This window comes from Habropoda laboriosa, unplaced genomic scaffold (genome assembly GCF_001263275.1).
Source record: "Habropoda laboriosa isolate 0110345459 unplaced genomic scaffold, ASM126327v1 scaffold65, whole genome shotgun sequence".
In the NCBI taxonomy this organism is placed as follows: domain Eukaryota; kingdom Metazoa; phylum Arthropoda; class Insecta; order Hymenoptera; family Apidae; genus Habropoda; species Habropoda laboriosa.
In genome coordinates, this window is record NW_017100254.1 from 2,724,736 (window position 1) to 2,737,026 (window position 12,291).

A 12,291-nucleotide genomic window follows, 5' to 3' on the forward strand; every position below is an offset into this window, starting at 1 on the left:
AAGAAAAGAACATAAAATAAAACGTTTATTTTTATCTCAGGCAATCTCGTAAATACAGATCCAATCAACGAGCATGTCAAGTAGGATAAAGGGGAGAAAGATGTTTTCACGTAGTTTCAGATGAGCGATATAAATGTTTTAATGCAATTTTGATGCGAAATACAAAAATGAAAAATACCGATAAAGAATTTCTTGGTGATGGATGATTTTATTTGAAGTTAGCAACGAGTGAGAAAATAAGTTCAACGAAGTTTAATGTGGCTTTGAATCTCATGCTAATCGTATACTTCTGAATATTCAAAAAAATATATCTTTATACTGGTTTTATTAGATGTATAATCAAAATTTATAATGAACTTATTCAAAGAATTTATTCAACAAATATATTTAATATTTGAGATACTCCCATTATTGAACGAATTCATAAACATTTTAGTGATAATTCGAACTGTCTGAATAATATGAAAAACCTTACCTATTTGAATACTCAAATTCAATGAATTTTTATTCAAACTTAAAACATACGAATACTTTAAAATGATCTCATATGTTGTAGGATAATTTGCAGATAAATAAGACGAAGTGTTAGTAGCGAATGAAAAAATTTATGGACAAATTTTATTCTATATTTTCGGTTTATTTTTTCATGTAGACTTTCACGATCACTCTCTTTACGGTTGTACCACCAGTTACGGAATATCCTGTATAATAATTCATATACATTATAATCATGTAATCGGTCCAATTATTTAAAGTCTCTTGTGTTGAAACGACTCCCTACGTTTTAGGTTTAACACGCTATGAACGATGCACAGACTTCGTAACCATTCTCACGATGTTTAAGGCTGTTACTATATATGTACATAATAAGCTGCCAAAAAAGCTTACAAACAAAGATATATTTGCTTTTCAGAAACAGAAATTTAAAACGATACACATTGTGAAAATTCTAATTTACAATGTCTTCAATTTTTATTTTCTGTAATATAGTATAAAACATGCAGTGGGCTAGTAAATTGTAAAATATAGTTTAATCTACAGTACCTAGAACACCTGCTGCCATAATACAGTATATTCTCCACAACTGTCAGACCGCAAGGAAGCTAAACCTGACACTCGTAGAGTCGGGGACTACGTTTTCGAGCCTCGCGCACGCCTTTCTAGTTTGCCGAACGTAGACAAGGACAGCCAATAAAAGATAAGCATGAAACGTCAGTCGAGGCAACCAAGCGATTTAAATATCAACTTATTTAATTTTACGGTTTTTTATCCCGAAATTTTTATTAACATACTGATGAGATTTTTCGGACGAAAATGACGTAAAACACGATATAATTTGAACAACCTTTACTTATTAACACGTTCACGCCAGATTTACAGGTGCTGTCAGGCGGCCACAAGAAAATACATTTTAAGCATATACATTAAGCAGCTCATATTTGAGCAGACAATACACAACACAACTACCTACTAAACCAAATCACCAGAAAAATTTTCAATATTATTATTGAAGTAAACTTTCGTAGAACGAGAGTGAAAAATTGTTTTTTCAATTCTAGAATATAAGAAAATTTGAATAAAATACGCGACGAGAATTGGGGAAAAGCATAAGTTAAACGCGTACAAAAATATTCAATAATAAACGAACTAGGGATGAAGCTATTATTTCAATACGCGATGCACTGACTCTAGTATTTACTAAAATTCAAAAATTCTCGCATAAATTCCAAACATAGATTATTAATTACGGTAAACTACTGAGACGGTTTAATTAAGGGTGGGCATGGTGCTGCTTTAGTTTGAAATGATTTATAAACACATAATTAACAGAGGAAAAACCGTGAAACGGCAAAACGTCTACATTCTAATTGTTATAACATGTAAACAAAACTTTAAATTTAGTGTAAACAGAAAAAATATATAATACAATTTATTTCACGGTATTGCAACAAATAAACGTTGAATAAATATTTAATTCGTATAAAAACAATTATTTAACGTAATAATTTTACCTTCACTATGGCTATTCTTAATCTACGACCACAGGTCAACCTGATTTCTAATCCTTACGAACTTTAAATTCAGTCTAAACTGAGAAAATATATAATACAATTTATTTCACGGTATTGCAACAAATAAACGTTGAATCAATATTTAATTCGTATAAAAACAATTATTTAACGTAATAATTTTACCTTCACTATGGCTATTTTTAATCTACGACCACAGGTCAACCTGATTTCTAATCCTTACGAACTTTAAATTCAGTCTAAACTGAGAAAATATATAATACAATTTATTTCACGGTATTGCAACAAACAAACGTTGAATAGATTCTTAATTCGTATAGAAACATTTATTTAAAATAATAATTTCACCTTCACTATGGCTATTTTAAATTTACGACCAAGGGTCAACCTGATTTTTAATCCTCCGAACTTGATTTCACAACGAGAAAGTAATAAGATCGTTGAAACGTACTTATTTGTCAAAGAAACTTGCAAAAATGTATAAATAATAATATGTAATGTTTTAACAAATTTTTGGAAGTATAAATTAATAATAAAATTGTGAAAATTAATAAATTATACGTTATTATAACATTAATAGAATTATGACTAAACCGAAGTTCGAAGTCGAGTATTTAAAGTCTGATATTACGTGCCTAGCGAGTGCCGGTAATTGTTAAAATTTGTTTAATAATTAGTAATAGAAATTCTAATTGATTCTAATGTATACAAGTGTTACAAGAAGGCTGAGTGTGTACAGGGTGGACATAGACTAGCTAGTAGCCCCCGACCACTCTATTCACATCTCAGAACCTTCAGGTCAAAATACGCCGCGAAGTGTCTAGGGCCCAGTATAAAGGGTAAATGATTTCGCGGGACATCGGCGGGTCCTTATATACCTGCGGTACCCTCTCCCCAAAGTCATTAGCAAAATCGTCGGTTAGGTCAGGCGGGAAATTTTCGCGGGAGATTTTCGCGGGAGATTTCCGATATCGTAACACGGTATAATTTATCAATTTTCACAATTTTATTAAAAATTTATACTTCCGACAATTTGTTATAACATTGCATATAACAATTTATACGTTTTTACAATATTCTTCAATGGAAACATAGGTTTTAGCGTTCTCGTTACTTACTCGTGGTTAAATTAATTTCGTAGGGATTAAAAATCAGGTTGACCTGTGGTCGTAGATTAAAAATAACCATAGTACAGCTAAATTTATCGTGTTAAATAATTCTTCTTACACGAATGAAAAATGTATTCAACGTTTGCTTGTTACAATACCATGAAATAAATAGTAACGAGAACGCTAAAACCTATGTTTCCATTGAAGAATATTGTAAAAACGTATAAATTGTTATATGCAATGTTATAACAAATTGTCGGAAGTATAAATTTTTAATAAAATTGTGAAAATTGATAAATTATACCGTGTTACGATATCGGAAATCTCCCGCGAAAATCTCCCGCGAAAATTTCCCGCCTGACCTAACCGACGATTTTGCTAATGACTTTGGGGAGAGGGTACCGCAGGTATATAAGGACCCGCCGATGTCCCGCGAAATCATTTACCCTTTATACTGGGCCCTAGACACTTCGCGGCGTATTTTGACCTGAAGGTTCTGAGATGTGAATAGAGTGGTCGGGGGCTACTAGCTAGTCTATGTCCACCCTGTACACACTCAGCCTTCTTGTAACACTTGTATACATTAGAATCAATTAGAATTTCTATTACTAATTATTAAACAAATTTTAACAATTACCGGCACTCGCTAGGCACGTAATATCAGACTTTAAATACTCGACTTCGAACTTCGGTTTAGTCATAATTCTATTAATGTTATAATAACGTATAATTTATTAATTTTCACAATTTTATTATTAATTTATACTTCCAAAAATTTGTTAAAACATTACATATTATTATTTATACATTTTTGCAAGTTTCTTTGACAAATAAGTACGTTTCAACGATCTTATTACTTTCTCGTTGTGAAATCAAGTTCGGAGGATTAAAAATCAGGTTGACCCTTGGTCGTAAATTTAAAATAGCCATAGTGAAGGTGAAATTATTATTTTAAATAAATGTTTCTATACGAATTAAGAATCTATTCAACGTTTGTTTGTTGCAATACCGTGAAATAAATTGTATTATATATTTTCTCAGTTTAGACTGAATTTAAAGTTCGTAAGGATTAGAAATCAGGTTGACCTGTGGTCGTAGATTAAAAATAGCCATAGTGAAGGTAAAATTATTACGTTAAATAATTGTTTTTATACGAATTAAATATTGATTCAACGTTTATTTGTTGCAATACCGTGAAATAAATTGTATTATATATTTTTTCTGTTTACACTAAATTTAAAGTTCTGTTTACATGTTATAACAATTAGAATGTAGACGTTTTGCCGTTTCACGGTTTTTCCTCTGTTAATTATGTGTTTATAAATCATTTCAAACTAAAGCAGCACCATGCCCACCCTTAATTAAACCGTCTCAGTAGTTTACCGTAATTAATAATCTATTTTCGGAATTTATACGAGAATTTTTGAATTTTAGTAAATACTAGAGTCAGTGCATCGCGTATTGAAATAATAGCTTCATCCCTAGTTCGTTTATTATTGAATATTTTTACGCGTTTAACTTATGCTTCTCCCCAATTCTCGTCGCGTATTTTATTCAAATTTTCTTATATTCTAGAATCGAGAAAGATATGAATTCGCGTTGTTTCTTTTGATTCTTTGAATTGTATTACGCATTATTGCAATAATTTCTATCGTTACATTTAATTCTAATTGTTTAGCAGCTTTTCTGCTGCTATCGACCCTACATTTTTCTTTTTTTACGTGGTAGTAGGCCGATTCTATGTGATAACCAATTGGCAACCAAACGGTGGCTCGCTAAAGCGATATATTATGAAATTAAATTAAACACTCAATAAGTATTAACATTAGATTGTTTCCTCGATATGGCCATGGTGGTCATCAGTGACTGGAGTGCCTCAAATGTTTAGAATAATTAAAATAAAATAAATGTTGTCAACTAAAAGTTTTGAACGTCATAGCTAGCTAGACATTATCTTCAATTGAAAAAAAGAATTATAAAGTATAATATTATAATCGTATGCTTAAAATGTATTTTCTTGGCCGCCTGACAGCAACCTGTAAATCTGGCGCGACAGTGAACGTGTTAATAAGTAAATGTCGTTCAAATTATATCGTATTTGATATCATTTTCATCAGAAAAATCTCACCAACATGTTAAAAAAAATTCCAGATGAAAAAAAGTAAAATTAAAGAAATTATATTTTTCTATTATGATTTGTCGAGCCGTGAAATCTCGTAAAGGAAACCGACTGGTGTAGCGTTACACGTTTGACTGATTGCGAGCAAGATAACATGGGCGCAGCAATGACGCAGACCTAGGCGTAGGACCATCTGTACTGTCACTTGTAGAATCCAAACTTACTCACTCTTGTAGAGAATTTACTGTATTGTTTTTAACTAAAATTAGACCAATTTCTGTTCAATACCATTTCTAAAGCGATTTAAAAATTGTAAAAATGCACTCAGTACATTATCCTGTTTCGCATTAATCACTAAATAATTTTTCAATTTATGAAAATTATTTAAAATTAAAGTTCGTACGCATTAAGCGAAAAAAAAATTACTTGTCATAATGTTGGAAATATTTGCCTAGAATCATTTCGATAAATAATAGCAAACATAGCAACTACTAAAATAAAAATTGGGTTAGTGCTAAGCACACATACCATACATAATAGTTTCAAATTACCTTTGTACTGTTTCTGAAGATCGTGTATACATAGACTATATCAGTGGTCCGACTTATCTCCAAAGGATTTCTATTTATAATGATTGATGAGCAGTCGTAGTAGATGTTAAAGATCTTGAACAAAAAATAATTAGAACTTGAAGTATGGTAAACTAAATGTTCGGAGACAGATTTGTATTAAGAAAGGAAATTCAAACACTCTCTAAGATTGAACATTTTAACACAGTATCTTATCTTAATATTACATATCAATCACTACTATTTACATTCAAGTAGAAATTCATTAAAATTTTTGTAAATTTCGAATTCCACAAAAGTTGAAAAAACAATCTGAAATAAAAGAATTCTTAATTTAACCTTTAAAAAAGATAAACGTTTATTTATAAGTTTTTCCTCTTGGTATCGTAAACGATTAAAAAATCGCACAAACCATAACAACGCTCATCCCATATAGTATAATCCTACAATCCATCTTCAGATAAGTGCTATTATTGTTTGTTTATTTCTGAGAAAATAGTCGTAACAAATGTGAATCATGCTCAATAAAATTCAGCTAATAACAGCTCTAGATGGTCAATTTGTGCAAGCAAAATAGTTCATGATAAACATTTAATATGTGAACATAAAATATAGGTTATTTCAGTTTCTCAACGGTACGCTTATCTGTAATGAATCACCGATACTTGGTCACAGCTACATACATAAGTATATATGTATGCACATATCTCATACATATCATGTATGTACTATGTAGTTCCTACAGCTTCAAAGATTTGAAAGGTCTATTTAATAGAAATTTTTAATCATAAATTCAAAGCAAGTCGCCATTTTGTAATATTTTTTTTCTATTTCTATTAATGATATTCGTGTTCCATATTCCAACAAGTTTTTAAAGTCCGCATAAATCGTAATCGGAAAAACGAATTTTGTACCATGACAACAATCGCATTCCCCCTGTAGTTTGAATAATGGAGATTTTCTTTATTTATAAATTTGTTTTTACAGATAATACCAATTGTCTTGATAAAACTCATTGTTTATACAGCATTCGCTAATTCTGTGTTGAAATATATCTAAAAGATAAAATCGAAGCTCTCGTTGAATTGGATGTTATCAATTTTTATTACACATGTCTTCACTCCGATAGCAATATCGGTTATGAAAAACATATTTTTTCTAAATCAGTATCTAGATTCGGAGCATGTACATACACCGGAAACGGATTCTACGAATTCTTCTGTAAGAAAAATCCAAAGCGCCTTCGCCAGGGTACGCGAACGGCCGATCTGTATGTTTATTACAAGGCGAGCCTTCCTACACTTCCGATTAAGTAATCAAATACATACAACATACATACAATTTGTCTCAGGGGTTAAAAAATAACTCAAGTTTAGGTTTCTTTAGGTTTCAATTTTTCATTTTTGTATGGATTAAATAATATTTGTTTCTTAATGCCTCTAATTAAAATTCGAATTTTCGGGTTGAGAAAGTTTCCCCGTTAGGCCACTTTCATAATTGTCGTTGCGAAATGAAATTCGATGCGTTCCCCATTGCTGACGCGTAGAGAAGTCATTTTAATGTAAGAGTGTATAAACAACTACTAAAGATTAGAATTGCCTCAGTGAAGCTGACTGGCTTAGGCAGTTATGATGAAATCATTTACATACGTCAATTTATGTTACATGTAGTGATAAATAATTGTAAACAGTAAAAGTATTGGATATTCAACGCTGCTTTCGAAGAGGTCATCACAATTAAAATATATATCGCGATAGACTATGGTTAATTTTATAAAATATAGAGTAGTTTATATCAGTAAAGATAGAAATTAACAAAATTGCTCATATTAGATTATAATTTTAGCTGTGGGAATTGGAGGGAAAATAATGCGTCGTAGTAGGCATGCGTAGTAGCCAATTAAGTTGCGCGCGTATTTTATCCGGTGTATTATATCTAGTTTTATTATATTCGTGCGTCAGAAGCGTATCATATTTCAGAATTTCCTCTTTTTTACCTTATTCGTTTTTATTTCTTGAAGTAACAAAACATGTTCACACAAAGCAGAAAGAATAAAAAATATCTTTTATGCTTTATACTTTACTTCTTATACTTTAAGATAATTTTCGTTATTTTTTGATAATAAATTTATTGTAAAATTAAATGCATTATATTTCTTATAGTAGTTGCGTGCACAGAAATCCGGTAAGTAAATCATAGTGCAAAGGATTAAAATTGTTCGAAAATTACTTATTAAATTCGAATATGCTAATCAATTTGCAAGAATAAATTAACAAATAGGTTAAACATGAGAGAAAATTGAAATTATACAACTTTGTGGATGATTAGCAACAATTCCCTTCAAAGATATTCGATATGTGTAACGGCAATAAAACAGATAAAATAATGTACTAATCGTTTAAAAACAAAAAAGTACTAATCTTATTTGAAACCGTTTGTAACATCTCTTCCCTTACACAATTCTAGAGAATAACATTTCGTTTATTGTTTTATGAAAAGAAAGTAATCTCGAAAAAATCCATTACAAACTTGTCACCTTTAAGCTGACCTACTGAACTGCGATAATCGTTTATATTTAACACGGATACAACGTTGCGAATATGCAACGTCCTCTAGAACATTATGCCAATCATATTCTGACCCCTCGTACAAGCGAATATATGCTCATACTTGTCATTATATAATGGTTTAAAACAAGTTTTGTGTGGGGTTCCCAGTTGAAAGGGAAGTGATTGAATAACGGATTTCCTTCGGTTGTAGGACGCTATACATAAATAGTAGATAATGTACAGCGCGTGCAATATATGCATTAATAATTCACCATTCGATAATTTGCATTGAAACTGTTACACTGCCTGTGATACTGTGAACAATGATCATCACTTTCTTCTTTATTCTCAAGGAAAGCAAATGTACAAGTTGGATTATTCAGTCATTTTAGGACAACAAATGAATGAACTGCATTGTAAAGTTTGTTATGTGTATTTCACTGTTTCTTGAATGCTTTTTGAGTACATTTTCAATAGAATAATGCATTTATCATGGCTACTATTATTGAAAAAATAGCAGTTTATTCATAAGTAGTGGTTCTAATAAAAACATAGTCCAAAATGTTCGTATAATAATTGTGTAAAAAAAATTTAATGTCCATATGTTTATGTTACTTAAATGTGCTGCATCATTAATGTAGATAAATGCATTGTGTAATGTACTGGCATTATACTTAATTTGTAATACATCTTCTGTGAGGAACAAAGTATTTCACACATACATATTGTACATACATATAGATTAAATTAAATGCATTGTAAGCTAAATGATGAGAAATAATTATTACAATTATAACACATAGATCTTAGTATAGTAAGTAGAATGTATTCCACAAATATTCACAGTCTTTAAAAACAATAAATTCTCAGCATGAATAGTAGACTAGAAAAATCGAGAATGTTGCAAACCGTAATGATCGCTAGACAAGTTTCTTTAATATTATATTTAAATTAAAAACTGATTTTCGTTAAAATATTGAAATTAAACGAAAAATGTGTATGACATATCTTCATCAAAATTTGTAGATTATTAATTTTAAATAATCCTATTTTCTATGATGACAAAGTTTAGAAATATACAATTTGAATTTAAAGAAAATGCAAATAAAAATTAAATTACTGTATTTGATTATGTATTTTTACTTGGGGAAAAAAAAAAATTAAAATACCTGAATTAAATTGTATATAAATGTCTTCTGAGTAATAAAAAGTAGTATATCGATGTATAAAATAAATTGGCATAATGCTAAAATTATGAGATAAATATTTGTCTGTACTTGAGCAAAAATGTCATAATTATACATATCCGTATTCTATTTTATTTATGTTAAATCCACCTTAGTTGGATGAAACATTTTGTTTGAAATTTATTTAATAATTTATGTCAAAATTAAGAACACTTCTTTTACTGTAATATAAGAAAATATAACAAAATTCGTTTTTCATGCTTTTTATTTGTGTTGTTTGTAAATATTCAAATTGGCTTGATGCAGGAAATAAAGGATTCTTATACTAAAATAAATTAAAACAGATGATTGGAAATTTAAATAATCTTTTTTTCAAACAGGATACTTTATATTTTAAATGAAACAAAAAGCAATGAAAACGATTGTTAATCTCATTCAACGTTTATCTAACATTTAAGGAATGTAAAGTTAGTAAATTAGATTAGAGGATATTGTTAAAGGTGTACATGGAGTTAATCTAGTTTAACTTGCGTCATTCTTAAAAATTATTGTTGCTTTTGCTATATGCAAATGCACATAAAACATGCACATCACAAAGAAATTTAAAATAAAAATTTTGCAATATACTACTTCGGCTAGAATTGCTGGAAGACATAAATATATAACTAGATATAGAATTAAAAAGAAAGAATATATGATTTACATATATCTTGACCATACACAAAAATATTTCATCGCATAGGTAACCATATGAGGTTTTGAATGCAATTACAAAAATCTCCTATCTCTGTGAACATATTTTACCAGCAAAATTGAGGAAACTTTTAAAGAATTTAATGCTTTATTTGAAAATAATGTTTTTTATGCTGTTCGCTGAATGATATGGATACCACTATCTGTGTGAACTGGTGAAGACAATTCACCAACTTTGAGGGCAAATGCTGCTTGTTCGAAAGGTTTTTGCATAGCACCTCGACTAAATGGTCCCAAATCTCCACCTCGCTTAGCTGAACTACAATCGCTATACTTTGAAGCAAGTTCAGCAAATGTTGCTTTTCCTGATACAATTTGCTCTCTGTAAGCTAAGTTTGGGAATATAATTATAAAACCATGTAAAAAAGCTATCACTCTAAATTGTAATATATATTGCTGCAATAAAATTATATAAAGTAAAAATCACTGATATCTTACATTTGATAAGATCAAGTGCTTCTTCCTTTGATCTGATAATGTTTTCTTCTCGCCAAGAAGATGGTCGTCTAGAACCTGAATGTTTTACTAACAAATGGGAACACTGTACTTCTTCTGGACCATCCCCTTTATTATTTCCAGATGGATCTGCAGGTTTATCTGGCCTATCCCATTGACTGTCCTTAGTATAAATATTTAAATAATAATGCTGCCCTATAAAAAAAGGCATTAATAATATATCATGCAATTTTTAGATGTGCTACACCACATATGACATTAAGAGTTGACTATTTAGTATTATTATGTTTATAATGAAGTATTTTATTACATTATTACATTCACTTTATAAAAGGTAAAAGTTATCAAAATAAAAATTCCAAATATTATCCTTTTTAATCGCAAAATAAAATTATATACAGGAAAATTATACGTTTTTCAATGCGTTTAACGCCATATTAGTTTCGCGAACGGTTATAACATTATGAAGGGGAAAAGCATTCATACATGTACTAAATTTTTTATGATTTTTCAACAACTACATTTATAATAATACAATTTTAGTAAATATAATGTTAGCTACACAGAAAAATGCCGGCCGTATACCCTATAATACAGTCAATATAATGAAATGTCATATACTTTATACAATTATATGATAACAAAACAAATAAGCAATTATGTAAAAATACTTTTAAATTATTTATCAAGTACTACATGAACTAACATACCAGTAGATCTACTTAAACGTTTTTCCCAACCCGCTGGTAGTTCTTCGTCCGCCATTGTTACCCAATATTTTTCTACTCTTGTCTCACGTCAAACACAGCAAACACGTTTTCACTGCATCTAGTTATATACTAGATTGTGATCCATTCAGTTTAAGTAACTTTATCAATAAAATTACTACATTACCTTTCAGAGAGAAATCTAGTAAATATTGAATATGAAACATGAACAGTATTTTATGTATAATGCATATCAAAAAGATAACACATATATGTACTCTTAGATATCTAAATTAATAAATATATTTTTATGGAAAAGAAATGAAAAAATAAAAATATATAAAAGCAGTTATCGTAAAATAAATGCTAAACTTGCTATAATTTATACACTATCATTATCGATATATATGGTTGCCAAGACGACAATTACAAATGTCTCCTTTGTATATTAAATCTTTGGAACAAACAAAGATTTATCTTTCAAAGAATTATTTTAAAAAAGAATCAAAATAGAATATGGCTATAAACATAGATGCAGTTTTAACTGAGTTAGGGTGGGATAATGGTTTTCGAATACCAGTAGCAAATGAAGAAAACAGACGATTGGAAGAAGAAGTAATGCAATCATTTATACTACACTAATTTCACTCGTTTCACACATCTGTATACAAATATATATATATAATTCTTTTGTTTGCACTTGTTGCACGCTTTAATTGTTTTAGATGTAGTTAATTTTACAATAATATGTATCGATGTTTTTATAAAAACTAAACATGTATTATATGTATAATATATTGATATCAATACTA

At 29.5% G+C, this 12,291-nt stretch overlaps 1 protein-coding gene across 1 annotated transcript; it reads right to left on the reverse strand.

The window, feature by feature from the left end:
• Positions 1 to 10,424: 10,424 nt before the first annotated feature.
• On the reverse strand, positions 10,425 to 11,537 carry LOC108572358 (putative peptidyl-prolyl cis-trans isomerase dodo). Its single transcript, XM_017934584.1, has 3 exons — positions 11,483 to 11,537; positions 10,755 to 10,967; positions 10,425 to 10,645 (listed from the first exon to the last, which is right to left on the reverse strand). Exons 1-3 carry the CDS (start codon positions 11,535 to 11,537, stop codon positions 10,425 to 10,427), a joined length of 489 nt encoding a protein of 162 aa, XP_017790073.1.
• Between the last annotated feature and the right edge of the window lie 754 nt (positions 11,538 to 12,291).

What these genes read in the sequence shown, in the direction of transcription:
- LOC108572358 (XM_017934584.1), bottom strand. Translation starts at nt 11,537, where the DNA reads ATGGCGGACGAAGAACTACCAGCGGGTTGGGAAAAACGTTTAAGTAGA. An exon ending in ACGTTTAAGTAGATCTACTG is followed by an intron (nt 10,968 to 11,482) that starts GTATGTTAGTTC and finishes CTTTTTTTATAG; the next exon opens with GGCAGCATTATTATTTAAAT. An exon ending in AGCACTTGATCTTATCAAAT is followed by an intron (nt 10,646 to 10,754) that starts GTAAGATATCAG and finishes TCCCAAACTTAG; the next exon opens with CTTACAGAGAGCAAATTGTA.